At 34.1% G+C, this 26683-nt stretch overlaps 1 protein-coding gene across 1 annotated transcript in view; it reads right to left on the reverse strand.

The window, feature by feature from the left end:
* Positions 1–26683, reverse strand: part of DDX10 (DEAD-box helicase 10) — a 235723-nt gene that overhangs the window by 164044 nt on the left and 44996 nt on the right. The window contains exons 12-13 of the mRNA XM_011379562.2: positions 24268–24356; positions 21203–21680 (exon numbers count right to left, since the gene is read on the reverse strand). Of these exons, the coding sequence (XP_011377864.1) occupies positions 21203–21680; positions 24268–24356 (567 nt within the window). The remainder of the gene's footprint in view (positions 1–21202; positions 21681–24267; positions 24357–26683) is intronic.

A 26683-nucleotide genomic window follows, 5' to 3' on the forward strand; every position in this document is an offset into this window, starting at 1 on the left:
TGAACAAGAAAATGGTATCTACTTTGATCCTTCTATCGTTCATCATACACTTATTCTCTCTCTCACCTGTAGCTCACTGTGCAATATATCTTTCACTCCACCTTCTTCTCATATTCTGAATGCTATCACTCTAATTTGACTCTTACCCACCTATTATCTATTTGGCTTCCAAATGTTTTTAATCACACCGTTTACTAAAAAAGAGTTTACATATGCATCCAATATATATTTTTATTTATAAAATTTGTGTGAATATATGTAGGTATATATAAAAGCAAATATACAAGAAAAATTTGAAGAATCAGATAAGTAAATACAAGTTATAATATTTTCTTCCTATATCTCAATGATTCATCAAGCACATTTTACCTGGAAACTAGATTATGGCCATAGGTTCCAAACTTGGCACTACCAAAATAATTGTTGTAAAATGAAAGCTATATTCAAATATATTAATATATAAAATACTATGAGAACACCAATAAGAGTTTGAAGCATTCAGCTTGGACATCTATCAAGGAAAGCATACAGAGAAAGTCATACTAAGGTTGGGCTTTTAAAGTCATACTGTGTACTGGGGACAGTAAGTAATTCGGTGATTTGAATATATTCCAGCAAAAACAGCAGTATCAAATCGGAACCAAAAATGTGCCACTGCAGAGTCCGTTACTTCACCACAAAATAAACCTGCATCAAAACGAATTTTGTTAAAAAGAAAGTCTTTAACGAGTGAGAATAATTTTAAACAATAAATGCAAAAGATAAGCTGAGAAATTAATGCCTTGGATTGACTTTTTAAAAGGAAAAGGTAGCCAATAAAAAATGTAATATCTAAGTATGTTACTTTATACACATACATTACTCTATATTCAGAATTTTACATTCATAAACAACCTGAAGAAAAGCCCAAGATATTTTTAATTCCTTAAGCCTCTTAATACTCCTATATAAAGCAACTACCATGTGGCTCAGAATGTTAAATTAAAAATTAACTTCACTCATTTGGTAACTCATTCATATAAAACTTTACTGAAAACTGCCAAATTAATTCCAAGAGAATGCTTTTCCTTACTTGTCACGTGTTCGTCACTTCTAATTTTTCTTGCTTTTCAATTTTTAAATGTGAATACATCGTAGGAACTATATATCTTAACTGTGTCTTCTAGCTTCCAATTTTGTTCTGAACCAGGTATTTACAGGAATCACTACATAGAGAATCCCTTTCATTCGTGATACATAAAGGGCAACCAATGAAAACGATGCAGACAGATGGGGAATGGCTGGCCATTTAGGAGTACCTTTAACACTTATCATTTTTCCATTGTTTCATAAATCCTTGTAAGGGCAATATGTACATAATGCAATTCTGCTGCTCCTTTTTGTAATGTTTATCCATGTTGGAGTGGATGACTCCATTTTGTAGATTTATTTATATGTTTGTGAACAACCTATATTTTAAGGGGTTTCTGTTATTTTAGTCTAAAAATAAGCATATAGCAAATTAAAAAATAGTGGTTCTATTTAAATAGTCTTTATCTGACAAAGGATAAGCATTTAATTGCTTAAATATTTAATTATGTAGGGTTTGTGCCTTATGATTAAGACAAATTTTTAATGAACATTCAAGTCCTAATGTTAATCCATCTGTAGAAAACAATTAAACGTATTTGATATGCTTTATAAAGTTCTCCTTTCTGAAATAAAGAATGGTAATATAGTCACTAGTAATAAATATGAAACATATTTCTAGTTTATGATAAGGAGTTTTCATAAATATTTTACCAACATCATAGCTTGGTTATCAGACTTCAATTCAGCAAATATTTATTTAGCATCTACTGTGTGCCAGGCCCCATGGGGCAAAAATGGAACTTTTATGACATTTACTGCCTAATAGTGACTCAAAATCTAGCATCAAAAAATTAACACTGAATATCCTGGGGGATATAAAAATTAAGGTGCTATACTGTTCATAGTGGCAAAAATGTTAGGCTACTTTTATAGTTTAGTTCTGAAAAAAAATTGCTTTGTAATTTTCTATCAATTCTATTTTTAAAGTATATATAATATGGACATGAAAAAATACAAAACCATTTCAAATAACTATCACAAGTTTTCTTCACTGTGATTCTGCAGTGGATGACTACCACATGGCATGGTGTAATCCAAACTGGCTGTTAGATCAGAATAAAAAAATTATTCCAACTGAGTCATGATATTCATCAGCTACTTACTCAGAATATTCATAAGTACACCACAATGGATCCATAATAGTGATGCAAAACATGCATCACTGGTTATCATATAAAAACTACTAAATGTTCATGCTAGCAGATGGTGACAGTTGTGAATTTAAATAATCTATTTAAATTACTTGGTGAGCCACCTCTAGCCAATTCATCCCACAGGAGAGAAAGTGAAAAGAGCAACAGAAATACAGGTGGCAAAAACCCAAAACAGTGATATGCTAAAGGCACCTCTACTTGTTTTCTCTATCTCGTGTTGAGAATGCATCAAAAGCAAGAAGCAACTCAGTAGGTTTAATCTCCGATTAAACTTGGGGATCCCGAACAAATGTATTTCTAACACCTCTACAAAAAAACTAGTCACTGCAAGAAAGTAGAAAAGTGGCTTCCAAGGTTGAGAGGTGGGGGGGAAATAGATAAAGGTTAAAAGGGTATATACTTTCAGCTATAAGATAAGGTCTGAGGACCTAATGTAAAACATGGTGACTACAGTTGACTATAGTTTACAACACTGCACTGTATAACAGAAATTGGCTAAGAGACTAGAACTATTTTTTTAGTTAGAGTTGACAGCCAGTATTATTTTCTATTAGTTTCAAGTGTATAGCATAGTGGTTAGACATTTATATAATTTACAGTGATCCCCCAACTAGTCTAGTACCCACCTGGCACTATACATGATTACAATATTATTGACTATATTCCCTATGCTGTACTTCACATCCCCATGACTATTCTGTAACTACAAATCTATACTTCTTAACCCCTTCACCTTTTTCACCTATTCCCCCAACTCCCCGCCTATCCGGAAATCACCAGTTTGTTCTCTGCATCTATAAGTCTGTTTTCATTTTGTTAGTTTATTTTGTTCTTTGGATTCCACATATAAGTGAAATCATATGGCATTTGTCCTTCTGTCTTATTCCACTTAGCATAACACAGTAAAAGAGTAGAACTTAAATGTTCACACACACACAAAATAAATGTGGTGATGGATGTGTTAATTAACTCCATGAGAGGAGTTAATACTTTCACAAATATGTTTCAAAATATTCATAAACAATATATACGTATAATGTACATCCTGACTCAAAAATGTGTTTTCTTAATCTTTTTAAGCCTCTTGTTGTTTTAAGATGTAGGTCTCCCTAACTACATTTCTTCCCCATGAAGGAAAGGATCTTTTGTGACAGGACCTATGGCAGTCCAATAATACTTATAGGCCCCTTCTCAGAGTAATGTTTCAAGTGCATAAAAAAAAAAAGCATAGGATTACTTGGTATCTACTTCATGGATTACCCCCTCCCTGACTTTTATCATATATCCACTGCAGATTAAGAGGTTCTGTTATAGAAGGAATTAAATTAGAGAACTCCTCTACTTCTTAAAGTCTTTGATTCTAAGTTATGGAACATCTCCTTTGAGGACCAAATATCTTTAACGTAAAAATCCCTTGCTTCATAATTTATTGTGATTCTTTAGCTATCCTCTACCTATCCCACCTCAGTACTCTTTAATTTTTTATGTTAAAATACATGGCCCATGAAAGGGCCCATGGAAAAAGAAAAAATGGTATGAATGACAGCAAACGTTAGGAACCCCTGTACAAAGTGAAAATTGATTACCGCACAGTTGTATGAGTGCAAACATAATTCATTTTACTACTCTTTGCTTTATTGCATTTCACAGATGTCACATTTTTTACAAACTGCAGACAAGATTCTCCACTTACAAAAAGATTATGACTAACTTTATTACAAAGGTCTGGAACCAAACCTGCAATATCTACGAGGTATGCCTATAGTTCAATATCCTGTAAGTTGGTAGTAGAAAGCTTACAATTCAGGTCTGCCATTTACTATTATCACATTTGGCAGGTGAATATTAAGAAAGTTTAAGTCAACTGTGTAACTTACTTCCAGTCCAAGTCACATCTGCTTAGTACTAAAAGAATAAACCAAGCTGGTGGCAGTGCTATAACATCATTCAATGCTAAATATACTAAAACAAAAAAATTCCTTTGAAGTTAGCATTTGATTGTTTCCCAAAGAAGAAAACAATGACATTCTCCAACAGCCAATTTCTCTAGTGTAATCTTTCATAACAGAATCTTAATATGGCTTCTCATTCCCATCAACTACAACATTCAAAGCAACAGCTGTACTTCATACAGATTCTGCAATTTTCAGTTGACCATGCTGATGATTTTTTTCTTCTTTAAAGAAATTACAAGCTCATGATAAAAATCACTTTTACAGAATACTTAAAGAATTGCCCATCATATTACAAACCAATAAATTCAATGTAAATTTAGTAAGATATAGTTCTTAAATACAGTTCTTGGTTTACTTAATTTTCTTACCAACAAAACAAAAATCTTTTTAACAATAAAGTGCAAATGACTATTTTAAATAATCCATTTGCAAGTAAACGTAATTCTTCTTAAATCAAAATAAACACCTGGTTGAAATTCTACACTCTTTAAATAATCATTAAACACTTAGTTTTGATGTTATTTGTCATGATAACTCAACTTTATTAACAAAATTTTACACATTAAACGTGACTCAGCCAGCTTACTTTATGTCTTACACACTCTATATATACTGGCATTTACAGAAAAAAAATTATAGCAGTGACACCTCCAAGAAGCATGAAGAGAGCGCACCAAATGTTTAAAGGAAGCACTGAATAAGAAAATTATATGGTTCCTCCCTTACAAATACAACAAAAGAGGATCAGTTTTTTGACCTTTAAGCATCTACAGAACTTTTCATTTTGACCTGATAAAACATGCGACCTGAAAATAACTATGCCATGAACTCTTTACGTTTCTTATGTTCATCGCTATCACTCCAGTAAACCCTTCATAAATGGGAAATTAGTGATCATGTCAAAACTCTTCCATACCATACTAAAAGTGGGCCTCATTATTCAACCACCACACTCTGGCTCATTGAACCAAACTGAATTTATCATTCTTTTCAATATAAAGATCCAGACTGCCACCACCAACTGATCAGTTAGCACATAACAGGAAACCTATCTGCTATCCTGGATTTATATTTTGACCAGACTGATCTACGGAAAATGATTTTATATATAATCACATTACCCAAAAATATTTTTAAGTGACCCCTATTTATACTACCAAGCTCAAATTCATATACTGAGCCTCTTAATCTATCCAGATTTAGCTATGACTTCCATACATATATCTTCACAATTCCACCCAGTCTCTTTTCACAACATGTAGGTTTCTATCTGCAAGCCTTTGTTTACACTATCCTCTTGCTGAAAAGCCCTTACAATCACAATTCTTGGCTAAACTTCTTGCTTCAAGGCTCAAATCTACTCCTACCCTCACAGGTCCTTGCACTACCCTCTCTCCAAAACATTTCTATAACATACCTAAGGTAATTGGTATTGTTACTCGTCGTTTAATGCTTATGCTTTATAAGTACCTCATTGATCATCAGGATGATGTCAATCAAATCCAAAATGAGGTACCACTTCACACCCGGTAGGATGACTATAATCACAAAGACAAGATAATGACTGCTGGTGATGATGCAGAAGAATTAGAACCCTCATACAGTGCTGGTGAAAAATGGTACAGCCTCTCTGGAAAACAGACTTGCAATGCCTCAAAAAGTTAAGAGTTATATGACCTAGCTATTGCACTACTAGGTGTATATCCAACAGAAATACTTATGTCCACACATAAATTGTATAAGAATGTTCACAGCAGCATCACTTATAAATCACCTGAAGATGTACACAACTCAATGTCCATTAAGTGATAAACAAAATGTGGTACAGCCATACAACAGAATATTATTTGGCCATAAAAAAGAATGAAGTACTGATGCACAACAATATGGATGAAGCTTAAAAAGATTATGCTAAGTAAAAGAAGCCAATCACAAAGACCACATATGATTCTATTTATATGAAATATCCAAAATAAGCAAACCTGTAGAGATAGAAAATAGGTCACTGGTTGCTTATGGCTAAGGGAAAATGGAGGATTCAGGGGAAAATGAAGGATTCAGGGGAAACAGCTAAAGGGTGTGGGGTTTCCTTTTGAGGGTGATGAAACATTCCATAATTGTGCTGATGGTTGGACAACTCTGCAAAAAAAAAACTACTGAGTTGTATACTTAAAATAGATAAGTTGTATATGTGAATTATATCCCAAAAAAAAGAAGGGAATGGAAGGATAGACAAGCTGAGACTCTTCCACTGAGAAAGGAATAACGATGCACTAATTTTCAATATTTCCAATTAGAAGAGCTCAATATCTGAATAATTCTTCTTTCTAATAAAAATCACAACTATTAATGCTAACTATAATATTTATGACGATTATTCAGGGAATTGTAAAAGGGAGGACTTTCACATTTAGAAGTTGTATTTTAAGATGGATCTGCATCAACTTTACATGATACTATAATCAGATTTATACTTAAATGGCAGTAAGTGGACACAGCAATAAACTTGGATAATACAAAGAAATAGAAATAGAAATCATCCTTCACTTGTTTCATTACTCACCATTTTCTGCGCGGCTCTTCTACTCTTCCAAAACTGTTCGACCAACACTACTGCCCCAATCTTTGTTCATAACCTTTCCTTCTTTCTCTACCTATCAAATCCAACACAACCTTCAATATAAATCAAGCCTCATCTACTGCAGAAAGATCTCCAGGACGCTAGCCCAAAGTTCTAGCACAAATTCAAAATATCTGATTACTACAGGTACATACTGTTATTTATATTTCTTACACTTCTATCTTATATAGTTATTTCACTTACTGTTTCCATATGAATGTCCTATCTCCTCAACTATGTAGCTTCCTGAGGGCTGACAAGTCTAATTGTTTCATATTTGGATTTGGTACAGTAATATGTCTGTATGGAGTAAAACAACAACAAAATATTTGGTTAACTATGAGGAGTAGGGAAGCAGGGGTGGCAGAGGATATTTAAGGTCAACTGACACAGTCTCAATCATTCAGGATAATCCACTCTACCTAAAGGCTCAGTATTTATTCTTTACTCAATAGACTTTTGGATCTAAGCACTATGAATTAAAATATTTTAGTGAAAATAGGAATAAATATGAAGTGATTGCGGGTATTTTTACAGAGATCTCAACAGAATAAGAAAGAAGCTAGTGTTCTAAGTAGTCCAGCAGGGTGTTTCAACCTAAGAAAACCCGAGACATAAACATCCTCATTAAATAATCATTTCTTGGTATCTACTAAGGCTCTATTTTACATTTCACACAAAGTATATAACTCAATACAGGGATGCTACTGGAAAAATGCTCCCCAACTGCAATGATAATGCTCTTTCCCTCAACTTGTTTTGAGGAATTCCTAGAAAACCACATAAAGCTGTTCAAATTAATGATATTAAGGAGAATATATTTAAGTATAAAAGAGCTGTAGGTCTGCATTTGAAAAAGCTTATGAATCATTTTTCTCCTTTATACTACTAAATACACTTTTGGCGAGAACATATAAACCCAGCACAAATGTGAACACACAGACTGGCCAAAACAGTTCCTTCATTTCTGGTTTAACATAATTAGAGAATTTTGATTATCATGTTTATTCATATGTCTCAAAAGAGACAGCACAAGTACTATCTAATAATTTTTAGAATGCTTCTCTCCAAGCTTCTTAAATGTGGGACAACAGAACTCCAGAGGCTGCATGTGTGGAGGAGCATTTATGCTGGCATTGAGAAATGGGAAGCCTGTTTCCATTTGCCTCTGCCTCTGCCTCTGCCAAGGTTAAATCCTCAGCTGAAGAAGCACACATCTGTAGGCAAGAGTTTTGCAGAGTCTTCTAGCAACAGTGATTTGTAAACACACCTTTTGTTATAACTTTACTCAAAACTATATCCACATTTAGACATAAAACAAGCCATAAAAGGGAGAACATTAGGATCAAACTGATCCCTACAAGTGAACTCACTATAAAATTAGTTTTTCTAAAGAATTTTTAAATATACTTTAGAAAGTAGGTAGTCAAAATTTCACTTAATTTTTTTATTTTTCTAGAGAACACAGAGGACCACATCAGGAAAACAGGTTCTAGAGATCAAAGCAATCAATTGAAGAGAAAAGGACGATGGATGGGTTAATTCAGGTTTAGGAACAATTTCACACAAGATACTTACTCTGCATCTAACCCAGCGTTTCAAAACCAATACAAGAGTCATATCAAAGATTAAGCCATTCAGTCAACAAATATTTTCTGACCCCTTATGTTCTATCAAATGGCTAAGTCTCAAATTGGGGTAAGAAATCTGAACAGATAAGAGATCAACTAGATGTAAATTAAAGAGATTTCTACTCATTTATTTATTCATTCACTCATCTCATTCAATAAACAATGACTGAGAACCTACTACAATGATTGGCAACCCTGACATATAAAGGTACAAAAAGGAGTAATATTAATTCTGACTCCATAAAGGTACACAGTATAGTGGGAAAAACAAAAATAATGACAACGCAGTGTGCTCAGTGCTACAACAGCATAGGTTGCTCAGAAAGCACACTCTGGAGAACCTGACTTGGTCCCAGCAAACGGAACTACCCACTAGTTCAGGGCCTTGTCAAACAAAAGTAACAGTTTTCACATGGAAGAATCTGTGTGTCTCTGGAATTCATGTTGACATTTAAACTAGTTTTTGTAGATTCTGATTTGGGAGAAGCCAAACAAAACAAAGATAGATGGAAACAGTTTTTTGCCTCTACCTAGCACAGGAGCCAATCATCCATGGGACTCATGTTTCTGTACATCTATCAATTACTCTTTCAGATTATCTTTTCTATATGTCAATATAGCATATAGCCTTAGATAGTAGAAACAATATCTCCCTTGGGAGGCAGACAACAGATTTGTTCCTGACCAGGTTAATAAAGATAGCATTTCCCTCTGGGTGAAGGTTGAGCAGGTTTGCTAGCAGCACTCTATAAAACTGGAGGTTTCTTAGCTCTGACACCAAGCTGCTCTGTGGATGTCACCAATCTGGACATGCCTTTGCATGGCCCCTGTAGAACTGGAGAGGCAGGGGAACCAGTGCAAACTTGAAGCTCATACAGCATGCTATGCCATGAGCTATCTAGCAACAAATATCAAAATGTAGGAGATTAACTTATTAATCTGCAAGTAGGGTAGAATCTCAGGTTCTTCACAGTTCTTAAAAATAATTTTTCTTTCAGTAAATAAAAAAGAAAAGCCAAATGAATCTGCAATTTTCACCACAGAATAGGGCTAAAAATAATTTTTCTTTCAGTAAATAAAAAAGAAAAGCCAAATGATTCTGCAATTTTCACCACAGAATAGGGCTAGTTAAATGAGAGGTGGGGAAAGGAAGAGGAGGAGGAGTAACTCAACACACCATATCAAGTCTTGTAATAAATCTGGTTAGCTAAGCCCGTGTTAGTAGACAGGCTAGAAACTAGAGAGGTAGGTAGCATATAAGTTCCAAGACAGTGATAGCATATTCTTGGTCAATAAAATACCTCCTCCCTCCTTTCTGTAGAAGAGGGAGAGTTAGAAATAGAGTATTATTTCTAAAAACACACATTAAAAACCAATACTTTGTTCATTCTTAAATAAAATGACTCAAAAGCTATTAAAACACATATGACTAAGTGTGCTTGAAATTGAATCAATCTAAAAACCCTTAAGAGAAAACAGTAATGAGAAAATAAGATTCATTAAAAGCCAGTATTTCAACTTTCTTTAAAAAAAAAAGTTCAGTCTCAGAAGATTTGGGTGAACAGTAGAGACAGAGATCCTAACAGAATTTTCCATACTGTTTTATTTGTAAATTTCTACCTTATGGAAATGTCAGCAAGTGAGAAAAACAGTCTAGATAGATCAAAAGATGCAAAGAAAACAAAATAATGCTGAACCAAGAACCTGGAGAGAACATTTAGCAAGTTTTTACTAAGTGTTTCTGTAATATGAGACCATTTTCTACATCAAACATTCTGAAATCAGCGTACCTTCCAAAATTAGGTATCACAGCAAGGAAGAAAGCATTCCTCTGCTGTTGCTTCCTATGACAAAAACCAGCTGATATGAAAATTTGTACAAGTGGAAATATTATTCTAATCATGATCACACAAAAGATGTAATAGGAAAGATTCCATTTTAATTTAGAAAACAAACTTGGGGAAGAATTATTATTTGGAGGCAGTCTCTCCAGTGACTGCCACTAAGAAATTGATTGATTCACTTATTCCACCAATGTGAGGGATGGGGAAGGAAACAGACCAACAGGACAGAAAACTGCATGGAGAGATTATCCCTGAAAAACTGAGCTGCATCCGTTATGTACTCTCAGGAAAGTTACAATATGTGATTTCTATCTTATGTGTGCCTAATAGTTAGGATTTTCTTCATATTTTCCAGGGACTTTTACAGTGCCCAGTATACTAAGGCATTTGTTTCCAGAGCTTAAAATTAATGTACTGTAAGAATCGCCAGGTGTTGGCTTTATTAGAACTGTAACAAAATATCACTGTTTTCAACCGTTTATTATGCCAAATAAAAACTAGCAGATTTTCTGCCCAACAGTATATCAGGACCGTCTGTCACTGCTAACAGCCAGCAGACAAGCTGAAAGAAAAAAAAAGTGGGGGGCGGAACAAACCAAAAACAGCCCTGGGGGAGGGGAGGGTGAATGTCCAGAGATTGGTGGTCTACTACCTGCTTCAAAAATACTTTTTGTCCTATGGAAAAACATTCCTGACTTGAAAAATGAGTAAAAAATTATACATTCAGTTTGTTAAAACCTTACTGTAGATGTTCCTAATCATGATTTATTTAGGAAGAGCTGCATTCTTGTTTCCTTTTATTTTGATACTAGGTATGAAACTGCTGTGGATGAATGCCATGGGAGAGACTCACTGACCCCACACCACTACACATTGTCTACCATGTGAAAGATGCTGCAGAGAAAGCAAAAAATGTTACCTGCTTTCAAGGAGATTCATCTTACTATACATTTCTTTGTATAGTCAACATGCCTGTGTCAAATGCCTACTTACTAATTCTTCCTCTTAATGCCCCTCCTTTTTTAAGGGGTAAGTGCACAATTTAAACCAGGAACCAAATATCAAAAGGGGTCAAAGAACCCTCATATTCCAACTGTGGTGATATCACTTACAGGGCCAAATCTCATCCATCAAAAATAACCCAAAAGGCATGAGAGAAACTACACAATTTTCTAAATGACAATAATGTTCCATTCATTAAACATCATTCATTATACACACATACACAGAGACTCAAACACCCCCACAACATCATATTCTTATGGCTATATAAAAAGAGAGAGGGAAAAAATATAGAAGGAGGCTTTATGATCAAAGGTAAAAAGAGAAAAACAATCCAACTTAGAGAGGGAAAGAGAAGGCAACAAAAAAGGTAGAGAAAAGAGCCAGAAAAACAAAGAGGGGTTCATTTCACTTTTTTAGAACTCTCTCTTTAATGAGTTTTACTAAACATTACTCGTCTGCCATGGATTGAAAATTAGAACATTAGCCCTTCAGCAAATGCAGCTTGAGAAACGCTGCTCTAAAGACTTAAAATTTAAACATCATGAAATTAGTATGCTCATAAGTATACAGTTTATACTTAGGCTTTACTTTTAATGAAAAAATAGGCCTTTCTTAATATGCAGGCATCCTGTTCCCACTGAACTGTACTGAATTGCCAATTAACTTTAGAGCATCAGCTCCCAGGAGGATCTGAATTCTCTTTATATTCTCCCTACCTGGCACGGCACTCACGCTCAATTAACCAACCAGCAAATCACACACATGCTCAGGGCACCAGCAAAGCTGGAATACTTTAAGACAAAATGTTTTTGAGATAATATATTTCAACAAAAGCAATGAAGTGGCCATAATGGAATAAATAACTTGAAGACTCTTGTTTTAAATTTAGTATTCTTTTTGTTTCAAATTATATATGGGTAGAGAGAGCACAACAATCTTTTCAGTACTTAAACCTCTAAAGGTCTTAATCGGCAATGGTAGAAGAGTGCCTTACATACTCCCAGGGAGTCACCTCTGACCATTCTATTTGAAATTCCAACACTTCACCCCCTGAATTCTGACTTCCCCTTCCTCTGCTTCATTTTCCCACAGCACACGTCCTATTTTTTGTCCATCTTCCCCCATTAGAATTTAAGCTCCGTGTGGACAGAGAATGTTATCAATGTTCTCACTGCCTGACACTTAGAAAATGTAGAAAATGTTGCTGAATAAGTCAACTCTTCTAAAAATCTCGTGAAGCCTTCATTTAATAAGCCTCTATTTTCACCTAAAATGTAAACTTCCATGGTAACAAACAAAGCTCTCCATCAAAGAAAATGTGATGTAACTCTGCCTATCACCAACAGATGGCACTAGTTTCAGCTGCTACCTTGGACTTAAATTCAGCATGTATCTTTGAAGCTGTCAAAAATATATATTGAAAAGAACAAAGTCAAAACAAAAATATGTTTGGAAAAATTCAAGAGAGTTAAAAAAAACATAAAGAGTTTAATCCAGTGTTCCCACAAATACAGTACTTCCATTAAAAAGCTTTAGGTAAATACACATTATACTAATTCCTTAAACTCAAGAACAAAGGGTCTTATGAAGAACATATTGGAAACTAACCGGTTCATAAGCAGAGGGCCTACCATATTAGCCTAAATTCTCTATAGTTATATTTGTTAGAGCTATAAATATAAACAAGCACTTGTTGATAACTTTGAAAAGGTGCTTATTTCTGATTATCCTAATAGTCAAGTTCAAAAGCAACTTATAGGACTCTCAAGAACAACCTGTCCCTATTTCATATTTCTTTCAATACCTCTACTTTACCTTAAAATGAAGATAAACATCCCATGATAAATAAAGTTTCTGAAAGTTAGGCTATAAAAGTAGGTCATTAGAAAATTCAGTAGTCAGCAGATACTTTAAATATTGCATATATAAAAGTAGAAAATGAAAGAAAACAAGCCAAAATATTTGTTATACAAAAATGATCCAGCATATGAAAGAATAAACATCAAGCCAAAGCTTTTAGCTTTCCAATGTGAATTTACATCCTCAGGAAATCACTTGCATATAAAACTTAAATAAGGAAGGAAGAAAATATATAGCGATTAAGTATGTACGTCTAAGTTTCAAGTCACAGATTACTTACTATTCCTTCTGAATTGGAATGAAGTTTAAATTACAACTTAAGAATAAAGCACAGGATGCAAGAAAAAGAAAAGGCATATGTGAGAAAAGAGAGCATGCATATCAAGTCTACTTCAACTACTCAACATTTAAGGTCATCCCACTGTTGCTCTACTTAATGGTACCAAAAATTGAGAGTATAGTAATCTTGGTTCCTGGGTTTTACTTTAAAGAGCTCGCCCTTCTGTTTAATTTAACTGAGCAATATATTATATAAGACCCTTGCACACAAAGGTAATGACAATTTCAGTAATCGCCAGGTATAAGAGAAACAGAAATTAAGACATTTGTGTAGGTATATTATGAAATGAGAAAAATGCTAGCAAAAAGAGACAATTGGAATCCCAATGTTGATGGGATTAAAAAGGAAAGAAAGGCTTTCAAAGAAGAAGCAAGATCAGCACTGTGTTTTTGAAAGATAGATAAGATGTGAAATGCTGGCACGGTGAGAATTTTCTAAGAAGGAATCCCTTCAGTGTAAGTGGAAACTCACACTGAGAAGAATGAGCTGGTAGTGTGATAGAGTAGGGGATGCCTTACAAACCCAAGTGAGACGATGAACTAAAGGGAAGCATGGAAGGTCAACTACATGAAAAAAATACTAAATATTAACATGACAGAGATTTGCAGGATGATAAGTTAGAAGAACAGTGAGGACCAATTATGAGGTTTATCCTAAGCCAAGTCTGAGGTGATAAGGTATGGGGGCAGAATAGTGGCAGTGCTAGTGGGAAGTAAAAAGAACACCAAAAGACACTGCTAAATGTAAAAATGACAGAAATCAAAAAAAGCACAATCATAATGAGGCTCAAGTAAGACAGGCCTAGGTACAAATTCCAATGTTGCCACTTCACTAACTAGAACAGCAGGCAGGTAATCAAACCTTTGACAGCCTGTTCCTTAACCAGCAAAAGGGGGGATGGGGGTTGGGAGGTAATACTGCACAAGGTTGTGGTAAGAAATGAGATACCATATTCAAAGTGCATGGCAGATTACAGAAAACCGACAGATGTTCATCACTTCCTGATACTTCTTATACAAAAATATAACTGCCTACAAAAAATTTCTGGAAATAAGCTACCACAGTTCATTCCCATTTTAAATCAAATAATATGGGGATAAAAGAGTGCTAAACCAACACGCTCCTAAAACAGTTCATCAGCATGCCTAATTGCTCCCCAAACAAGGACATTACATTCTCCAATATCCATTTCTAAATCAACGGTCTTAAAAATAGAAGCAATATCCATAAGCCAATATCTTCCATATAATACCTTCAAGAAATATACTGTACAGTTTTAGTATCCACACGATGTTGCCAGTTAACCAGAGAACTCCACCAGAAAAAAATACACTTATAATCAATTTTATTTAATGATTAATGTGAAATAATTATCTGCTGTTAATATCTTTTTGGTTCTATTGACGATCGATTTATTTCTACAGGGCACTGTGTTTGCCTAATATGGTCTGATGATATCAAAGTATAAACTCTGCATAAATATTTGGCTGTGATGTCAACTGAATCTATGATTTCAGTGTACAGTTGAGCACTCTTCAGATCAATGCAAGACACTGACAATGTGAAAAATGCTCTATCAACTATGCTATAATCATAAAAGCAAATTTCTTTCCTGCTACTACACTTGAAGTAAATGAAATGCATCACTTTTTCTTTCTACAATGGGTACAGATTCAGAAAAGGGCCTAATTATTTACCAGCTATCTCAGATATTGCCTGGCCATGGCACTGGCAAAGCTTTATCACTCTCTTACCTAAATGTTCCTATTATACTTTATCAAGTGGAAATAATAGCTAATGTTAACTATGCTCCTTCTGTGTACACAAACTGTGCTGGGTGCTTTCTATTTCTAATTATCACAATAACTCTGCCAACACAGCCACTGTTATTGGCCCCATTTTACAGGGAGAGGCACTAAGGTTCAGAAAGGCTAACTACTGAACATTATACCATAAATAGCTCCCTGTACTAAACACAAACTTTCTTGTGGCCATGATTTTACTCGTTCTGTTCTCTTTGTTTAGAATGCTTTTACCCCTTCCTATTAATTCCTATCCATTTTTAAAAGTACTTCCCCTGGGACATTTTCTCTACTGCAGTGCCAATATTAGAGCTTTAAAATAGTTGGTTTTATGAATGAATAAATGAATAGAAACCTGGGATTCCATACTAAAATTCTGATTTAATAATTTGCTATGTTAACTAAAGAATAAGCCTCTAAAACTTACTAAGTACCTAGCACTGTCCCTGGCACCTAGTAGGCACTCAATAATTGCTGCTAGAAGAGGAGGTGGAAAAGTGGGAAGGAGAAAGGGAAAAAAGAAAAAAAACAGAGACAAGAGGCAGAAAAATCCCAGGTTCCCATATTTCAGAATCTTGATTTAGAACTTAGAATAGTTTTATAAGAAAACACTTACAAATAATAATAATAATGTTAGCTAATCTATGCTTTACCAACAGTGAGTTCTTAGAACACTAAGAATTTTGTGCAAACACATAAGACTCAATGTAAACAGAATATAGAATCGACTCCAAGTTACAAAGAATAATCTATGAGTATCTTTCAAATCTTAATTAAAACTGACCTATGTTTACTGTTAAGAAAGCTTTAAAAGGACACTGAGCTAAAATAGAATCCACCTATCAGTCTCGTTTCTAAACAATTATAAAATGTGGAAGACAAAAGTATATGCTTTCATATTTAAGAAAAGGTAATAAAATCATTTTTAATTTAATCATTTTAATTATATATGCACACTCCTAACAGTTTCCCTGCAGGTCAACTTTCTAGATATCCAAGAGCCCATAAAACTAGCCAAAACATAAGTCTCTTCCCAATGGTGGGATGTCAACCAACCTTCTCTTACTGCCTTAGTGCGTAATCACCCCAGCTGGGCTCTCTCCTATTCATCTCTCTTATTTCTCCATCACTCAGAATTCCCTCTCTATTGCTAAGGAAATCTTTCTTTGTCAATGCCTTGATCCTGTCAAATAGAAAAGAACTGTGACAAAGCAGTCTTCCAGAAGACATTGCTTGCACCTGGCACTCAGTACCTATTTCTCCATTCATGCCCAAGTCTAAAGAAGTAAACATATCAATTCTGTATTTCAAGTATCTGCACACAATTGATAGACCAAAATTATTTATAATGTTGTCAATTACACTGACACAGGAAAACCACACAAATTATGGTAGACAACAGAATAGAGTAGAAAGAATGTGATTTGGCATCAGAGATGGGTTTGTACTAACTCTACCACTGAAACTTTGGAAAATGTTAAGTATATCTGCCTTTCTTGTCAGGCAGATGACAAAATGAGCTTACAAGGAAAGTATGTGGTACATGATAAAACACCAAATATTTTATCAATAATGATATGATTACTAATAATTTCCAAGTAATCTTTAATCCAATGTGTTCCCACTGGCTCCAAGACTCAAATGAGTTTCACAAATCGTCTCCCTTTTACAAGAGGGCAAAAGAAAAAGATAATCAAGACAAACAGAATAGCATGCACCCCAGTGTACACTGCAGCGCTATTTACAATAGCCAAGATATTGGAAGCAACCCAAATGCCCATGAATAAACAATTGGATAAAGAAGTTGTGGTACATATATACAATGGAATATTACTCAGCCATTAAAAAAATGAAATCTTACCATTTGTAACATGAATAGATCGAGAGGGTATTATGCTAAGTGAAATAAGTCAGACAAAGAAAGACAAATTCCATACAATTTCACTTACATATGGAATCTAAAGAACAAAATAAACAAACAAAATATTAAAACAGACTCATAGATGAAGAGAACAAACTGGTGATAGCCAGATGGAAAGGGGGCTGGAGGTTAGATGGAAAAGGTGAAGGGATTAAGAAGTACAAATTGGTAGTTACAAAATAGTCATAAGGATATGAAGTACAGCATAGGGAATATAGTCGATAATATTGTAATAACTGTGTATAGTGCCAGGTGGATACTAGACTAATCGGAGGATTACTTCGTAAATTATATAAATGTCTAACCATTATGCTGTCCACCTGAAACTAATTTAAAATAATACTGAATATCAACTATAATTGAAAAATAAAAATTAAAGAAACAACAACAACAACAAAAGACAAACAGAATAGCCTATAATATATACATAATGAAACTAGTTTGCTTAGGTGTCCGACCTGTTGTCCTGGAACAGAAACAAAAATATCTGAACAAAGCCAGCAGTCTGAAAAAACTCTTAGTTTCCCAAGGGGAATACATTCATTTACATGTGTAAATTAAAGTATTATTTCCCATTCTGTGTATAGTTCATTTGGTTCTCATTATTTTATAGGCCTATCCTTAAAAATAGGTAATAAAAAAAAAAGCAGCCTGTGGTGAGTGATGGCTGCAATACAACACTAAAATATAAAATGCAAGAAATGAAGGCTAAAATGGGAAGCCAACTGAGATTGTGAATGCAAAAATCACACTCAAAACCAAATGCCTGACAACATGATAAAGAATCAAAAAGATGGCCTTTTGGCTCTCTGAGCAGCACTGTGGCGATCAGCAAGAACAAATGCCTTACAAAAGGCAGCAAAAAGGGAGCCGAGAAGAAAGTGGCTGACCCATTTTCTAAGATAGACTGGTATGATGTGAAAGCACCAGCATTGCTCAGCATAAGAAATATTGGGAAAACACTAGTCATAGAACTTTAGGAATCAAAATCACATCTGATGGTCTCAAGGGTCATGTTTTTGAAGTGAAGCTAGCTTATCTACAAGAATGATGAAGTTGCATTTAGAAAATTCAAGCTAATTACTGAGGATATTTAGGGCTAAAACTGCCTAATTTCCATGGCATGGATCTTACCTGTGACAAAATGTGCTCCATGGTCAAAAATGGCAGACCAGGACTGAAACTCATGTTGATGTTAAGACTACCGTGGTTATTTGCTTCATCCATTCTGTGTTGGTTTTACTAAAAAATGCAACAATCAGATTTGGAACACCTCGGAACACCTCTTATGCACAGCAGCAACAGGTCTGCCAAATTTAGAAGATGATCAAAATCATGACCCAAGAGGTACAGACAAATGATTTGAAAGAAGTCATCAATAAACTGATTCCAATTGGCAGTAAAAACAGTAAAAACTTGTTAATATTCAGCGTTGGTATGAGTAAATTGGCACTGACATACAAAACCGGTGGGACAATGATCAATATGACCTCTCTGTAGGATAGTTTGACAAAATGCATCAAAAGCTTTTAAAATGTGTCATCTTTCCAAAGTCAGTCATTACAAGAAAACTACAAGCCAATATCCCTCATGAACACTGAAGCCAAGACCCTTAACAAAATATTAACAAATGGAATCCTCCAATAGGTACAGGAAAACCTATCATAATGAAGTGAAATTAATCACAGGAATTTAAGGTTGGTTCAAAGCTAGAAAATCAACTGAACAACTATATGTTCCCTTTAATAGCTACCAAAAATCATCTGACAATTCACTGTCCATTTCTGATAAAAACACTAACCCAACTAACAGAATGGATCTTTCTCAACTTGATAAAGGCATTTATAAAAACCTGTAACTAACATCAGACATAATGGTCAAAGACTGAATGTGTTTCCCCTCTGTAAGATCAGGAACAAGACAACAATGTCCACTCTTACCACTGAGTAAGAAAATGAAATAAAAGGCACACAGATTGGAAAGAAAGAAACGAAACCAGAAACCATCTTTATTCACAAAAACCATGACCATCTGCAGAGACAATCCCAAAGAATCTCCAAAAAAAAGCCACTAGAACTACCAGGTCAGTTTAGAATGACGGGTATACAAAACTTAATTGTATTTCTACATACTCGCAACAGAATTGAAAATTAAAATTTTAAAAGTACCATTTACAATATACCATTTAAAACTGTGAAATAGTTGAGATGAATAGAAAAAAATATGTGCAAGATGTACATGCTTAAAACTATAAAGCAATGTTAAAAGACATTAAAGAAGGCCTAAATAGATGAAAAGATATGTCATATTCATGAATCAGAAAACTCAATATTGATGTAAATTCTCCCCAAATAGATTTATAGATTCAATGCAATTTCGATGAAGATACCAGTGGGGTTTTTGTAAAAATTAACCAGCTGATTAAAAAACTTTCATGGAAATGAAATGGTCCAAAAATCTCCAAAAAAAACTTTAAAATATCAAGTTGGAAGACTCACGCTACCCGACTTGCGATTTACTATAAAATAACATCATCAGGATGGGTGTTACCGGTGAAAGGACAGCTGTATAAACAGAATTGAGACCTACACATACATGGTCAATTAACTTTCAACAAAAGGTCAGGTAACTACATGGAAAAAGCACAGTATTCAACAAATGGTACTGGTCCTATTAGACATCCATACAAGAAAAAAAATTCTCAACCTTTACCTCACCCCATACACAAAAATTAAGTTGAAATGAATCCTCACCCTAAATTTAAATGGTAAACTATAAAACCTCTAGGAGAAAATATTTGTGACTTTAGAGTAACCACAGATTTGTCAGATATGACACAAAGTACATTATAAAAAAAAAAAAAAAAAAAAAAGATAAACCAGACTTCAAAAACCAGATTATTAGTCAGGAACATGGATACCAGTCAGAATGCCTAGGTTCAAATTCCAGCTTTGCCAGTATCAAGTTCTGCACCTCACCATTTTACTGTCTGTGTCTCAGTATTTTCCCCTTACCTGTATAATGAGATAGTACCTACCTCATAGTTAGTCAAGGACTGAATGAGATAATGTTTAAATATTTCCTAATATAATTAAGTACTCAAAAAGTATGTTTGCTACCTTCCTAAAATTTTTATTTAGTTAAAGAATTATCTATCCAAATTTCATGGCTCAAAATTTAGTATATTCTGAGTCTTAGAATTTTATTAAACATTGTATAAAGAATAAGAGTTTGGCTTCATTTTTTATTCAATTCTCTTTAAAGAAATGATCAAGAATAACAGGCATACAAATAAGAAGGGAAATAAGAAAAGGGGGAGGGGACACATTTACTGTGTACCTAATATAACCCCAGAAAGCAGGTGCTAACTCTTTTGCTCCTCCTACCAGGTATCTACAGAGAAACAAAGGATCTACATAAAGCTTATAATAAATCTTCCTAAGTAGCCTTTAAAAAGAAGTGCTGGCTTTCAATTTAAGATACTGGATTGGTGCCCAAATGCAAATGTCTCATTAAAAGTGAAATTCATGTTTAGAGAGATTAAATTGTTGTAAGGAACATTTGTAATGATTTAAATCAGAAAGTAGTATATTAAGAATCACAATGAAGGATCATCTCACCATAAACCATAGCACCCCATTACCTTCTTTAATGTTATAATCATGACTCTGGCTACATAAAAACATGCATCAGAATACCAGTAAATGAGAAGATTCAAGCTGTCAACCCTTTAGAGTTCTCAAAGTTATAAATAATGAGAATTCTTTGGCACCTATTCCATCTCTAAATATGGAGACAGAGGGACAATTCACTGCAAAGAAAGTCATTCTACAAATTTCTCTTAGTTCTTGCTTTCCCATAGTTCCCCAAAAGCAAAAAACAGAACACAGTAAGAGTGGTGGGAAATAACAGAAGACACTCCACAGGGAGTACGCTTACCTGTAATGCTTTATTCTCTTTAAGGTCCAACCCAAACACATTGTGCCGCTTCACCTTTAAGAAATCAGCATCAAGTCCATCATCATCCTCCTCCTCATCATCAGCTCTGTCCAAGAAGTGTATAGCAGTTTCCTTGTTCTTCCATGACTCATCAGTGCTAGGGACGAATTGAGGTTGAGACTCTTTTCCTTTTCCCAGTTTCTCTTCTATTTCTTCTTCATCTTCCTTCTCTTCTTCCTCATCACTAATGCCATTAGCCAGTCCATCCTCTGTCCCTTCTGCTCTTTTCCCACCTTTCTGAAGGATGGACATTTTCTCATTGAAGTAGGCTCTAAATTCTTCCACTTCATCATTGGTGAGGGAGGGAGCTCTTGGCTCACTTACTTTATTATCTTGGCTCACTACCAACTCTCTGGTGGGTTGTTTCTGCATTTTCTGAAGAAATCTTACCCGTGGTGCCACAGCAAGACCAAGAGACCTTAAACATGGGCAAATGAAAATAGTTATCTCAATATACTGATGGTGTGTTTATGGGTATTATGAAACAGTTTCTCAAGAGCTGAGGTTTATTTTTAGAGCTTTTTTCCCCAAAGAAAGTGTTCCTCTGAGATATAAAATTTTGGCAGGTTAGATGATCCAAAAAGCAAGCCAAAATATACTGAATATCTGTCAGAAAATATTAAAGATACCCTATTTTTCATTAAGAGGTTAACATAAAGAGCATGAGACCAGAAACAAAGAAATGGTTCAAATACTAGATCTGCCTATTTCCAGTTTAACTCTGTCAGCCTCACTTCACAAACATGGGATCACAATACTTACCAGGTCTATCTCACAGTTGTTACAGAGATCTGATGTATAACTATATGAAAACACTTTGTAAAATGTAAATACTACAGCTGGAAATGACATGGCTATGAAAGGACAAAACATAGTTCTCTGCAAAGAAGAAATTCCAGTATCATCGTTCTTCCTTCTGAGACACATAATATGACATAATAACTTCTATAAAAAAGGATTTTTAAACCGGAGGTCAAAAAAAGAAAAATTTTCTACTTCTAAGATCAAAATTCACTTATGATCATGTCTTTCCCAGCTTCTAGTTCCACTGATGGATTAGAAATAAACTCTTAAAGCAAGGCCTGCTAGAACAAATAGCCAACATTACAACATGGATCACACTGCCTTTTCCTATCAAACATGATTCATAGAAACTAAAAGGTGTAACGGTAAAGTTCAGATTCAGAAATAGGACTGCTAAGGTTCAAGTCCTGCCTCTGTCACCTACTAGTTGTGTGATTGATGGACCTCTCATACCTCGGTTCTCTCATTTGCAAAATGGCATGATAAAAGTACCTGCATCATAGGGTTGTTATAAAAATGAGGTCACAGATGCAATGCACTTAAAACAGTGCCTGACACAGGCATATTGAATGAACACTTATCATTATTACTGTTATGGGGGCTATGAGTTATATCATGAACTCATATCCATCAGAGTATTTCTTTCCATGTATAACAATTACATTTATATGTCTTTATCAACTATTAAAACTTGGAGCTCCTTTAAGGTGAGAGTACATACTGTAAGTCTATAATTTTAACACCTAGCACAAAGAACTATACAATTATTGGAGATTCAAAACATGTTTCTTTAGTAAAATAATTTTCAAACCTTTATTATATCCTACATACATAGCACTGCTTTAGGTATCAAGGATTTCTAAAGGAAATTAAAGATCAAGGAAACTATACACCTAAACATCCACAAAAAGTAACTGAAAACACCAAATTAAACTATACCAATAATTTAGGCTCAGAACTTTCTGCCTTCTCTAAGCATCACCAATAAAAAGCAAAGGTCTTCAACTATAAACAGATGAGATTTACTGGCATCCAGGGCAATAAAATATCCCCTAAATATGGCCTTGCGGTGTTTAAGGACCTGTGCCTCTCCTATTTGCTAATATTTCAGCTAAGTCACTCAAAAAAACCAGGACTGAACTTCTTCATTGAGCAAAAAATCAGCTAATAACCTAAACCATGATTCACATTCAGAAATGGTAAAATTAGTGACTGGTATATAAACATATAAATGAACAAAAACGTGTTATCGATGGCATGTGGTTTTCCATCAATTACCCAGAAAGTCAGTGGCCTTACTCTGTTACGTAGAAAATTAAATGTTTCTAAAATGTTAAAACTGACAAATTATTTGTTATACTAAATTTGTAATCTAATATGAAGAATAGAAAGCAGCAGCTCACTCAGATACAAGTTTTTATTAGACTCAATTTAAAGGTAAAGGTGTACAAATTTGTGGAGAACAGGCCAAATATACAGACCCTGCCTTGCAAGTACATATTTCATCACAGACTAGGAAACTTCATGATGAAATTCAAAGTATGATTAACCTCAAGGGTGCTTCTATTGATTTTTCAATGCTTTTCCCACAGATAGGAGCCCATTAAAAAAAGAACATTCCTCTTTCATAGCTAAAAAGATTAGAAAAATATCCTTCAAATACTAAGCCAAAACAAGACCAAGAGTTCCATTTTCATATAATAGTAATCTCAGTTACTAAACAGGAACATTTTGCCACAGTAACTGCGAGTACCTGTAAGAAATGCCAAGACACAAAGAATATTCAGGAAATAAACAGTATAGGAAACCAATCTAAAATGAGAGGAGAATTGATGAAGAGACCTGTATCCAACGCATAAAAATAACTGTCTACAGTAATCCATGCCAGCGTTTCAGACAATAAGAGGGCTGCAGACACTAAAAGATTTCAAAGAATGCTTATCAGTTGCTCTCCATCTCCTTCAAGACCAAACTATAGGAAGCTGCCTGTATAACTTAGAGGAATTTAAACAAGTAAGAAACTTCTTCCTAACAAGAACTGAACACTCAACAAGTTTTCCACAGATTACAGAATCTTTTTCTCTGCATCTCATCTCTTAACATTAGGCAGAGTGGTTTAAACTAGGCTTGTCAGAGAACCAAGCTTCAAAGAAGTTCTCTCTAACTTTTAAGATTCACAAAACGATAATATGAATACTTACAGGGCATATTCAGGTATAGGTAACTTGCTCACATCAAATATTTCTTTATCCTTCATCAGATACACTGAACGTATGTAGGAGACAAAACACTGTAAAAGTAAGTTTAAATGACATAATAGTCAGAAAGAGAAAATGGATTTAAAGCAAGATAAAAGAAAATTAACTAAACAGATAAATTCAACAGTAATGAAAAATCTGAAAAATAATTTTTCCACAAAAACAAAAAACCTACCTTTTTAAAACTGTAATATTAAAAAAGACTTTAAATTTGGTTTCATTAAGCCAACTTAGAGAATATCATCTTCTCAAAAAGCTATTCAAGAAGTTAATATCATTCAGTTGCAACATGGCATGACGGGAAAAAACAGAGTTTTGGAACAACATGGATGATAATCTGAGCTCCAGAGCTTACTAACTGAGCAAGTTAGTTTCCCTGTCAGTTCCCTCATCTATCAAACAGAGATAATAGCACTTTCTACTTAGAGTATTACGAGAATTAAATGAGAAAATATGTAGAATATACAGGCACATCTTCTGGAATATACACAAGTAAGTACCAATAAATCCTAGTTCAGTTATAATTATTACTGTAGTAGTCAAAGGACAAGTTTTCCAGCAAAATAGATTTTACTGTATTTAATTAAGCTAATAAAGTCATGACAGGAGTTTTATTCCTAAAGCTTTTCCTTTTCTATCATAATTCACCATCATTATAATTTCAAGAAATTTGTCATCAACTTGTGTTTTTGTGTTTAAAAAAAAAAAATAATAACTATCTTGATGGCAAGACCTAAACAAACCAAAATTTAAACATGGTCCTGACCCTTTGTCGGTTTGTAAAATAAGCAGGCAACAAAGATCATGAAACATCTAAGTATTTTTATTTTTTAATTTTAAAATTACTTTTTGTAAAGTATATCTAATTCCCATTTGTGTATTTATAAACTTCACATTTTTTCTAACTCTATACTAATCTTTTCTTCAAGACATTTACACTAATCTTCAAACCATTTTCCCTGTCTACACAGGAATAATGGTTCCAGGTCAAGGATAATTTTTTTCCCCTACAGTCATCCACAAGAAATCACCCCAGTTACTTATTGTTTTTGTTCTATCCAGATTATAATCAAAAGGTAGAAAATAACTTATATGAAACTAGATAGCTTGCTGCTGCTGGCAATACAGTTAGCCATTCTGCTAAATCATGCGTGAAACCCAATAAAGCACATCATTTATTTCAGTGTGCTATAATCTTCATCCTGGATGGTTCATTTGTTGCATGCACAAACCAGTGAAACAATATCCTTCCAATATTTCCCAACTCATAATTAAATGACCTCCTAGGTATGCAATAAGTCACAACATAATAGAATTCATGTATATTATTTTTAAATTTGCTTATTTATATTTCCAAAACTTCTACAACAATTTAAATCCTAAAGTATGTCTGCCTGACAAAACATGCACACAAATGTTTGCAAGCCCAAATACATGCCCAAAAATTTTAAGAAAAAAAAATTTGTTCATGGAAGTTCTGAAGAAAGCAGGGCCTGAATTTGCATCTCAGGTCTGCCACTTAATAACTATGTGACCCTAGACAATTTTTAATTTTGTCAAGGTACTATTTACTCATCTATAAAATCAAATCAATATCACCTACCTCACAGGTTGTTGGGAATATTAAAATAACAATGCACAAACTGTCACATAAGAGTCATGTCACGGCAAAGTGCATAGCACATAGTAAGCATTCAACTTTTAGCACAGTGATGATAATTTGATAAAATATAAGTTAATTTTTATAAGATCTCTTTAAATAAAACCTCTTTGCTGAAAATATCTGGTTTTAAAACCATAACATAAAAGCCTAACTGACTGTTTTTCTGCCCAGACTCTTCTATCTACTTAGGATGCCCTTTCCATAGCCCCTCTATTTTCTTCCTCCCACTTCCTCTATCTGCTGAAATAGGATCCAACCTCTAAATCCCTACTCTCTAACTCATTGTTGATGTGTTATGGTAAGTGCAAAAGTAGATATCATATGTAGATCTCCTAACTACAATATAAGTAAAAGAGTGGTGAAAACAAAGAGCTTTATATCTGAGATTCAAATATTCATCAATTCAAAGATTGGATAGCTGTAAGCACAATGAAAATTAATTTCATATCTTCCTTTCTAAAGAATCTACTGTTGGGTACTCTAAGGACTAAAATATATGTTTAATTAAAACACTTGTTTGTGTATTTGCTAATTGAGAGGATTTCTAAGTCCAGAAAAGTAATTTGAGAACATTAAGTCATATTTATAGATTAAAATCTCATTCCTAAAGACAATTTAGCAAAAGTGTTATGCTTTCTAGAAATTAAACCTAATATAAGAAGAGATATTAATCTCACAGTCAATAAAGTACGATCA

Source organism: Pteropus vampyrus, unplaced genomic scaffold (genome assembly GCF_000151845.1).
Source record: "Pteropus vampyrus isolate Shadow unplaced genomic scaffold, Pvam_2.0 Scaffold365, whole genome shotgun sequence".
NCBI classification, from domain to species: domain Eukaryota; kingdom Metazoa; phylum Chordata; class Mammalia; order Chiroptera; family Pteropodidae; genus Pteropus; species Pteropus vampyrus.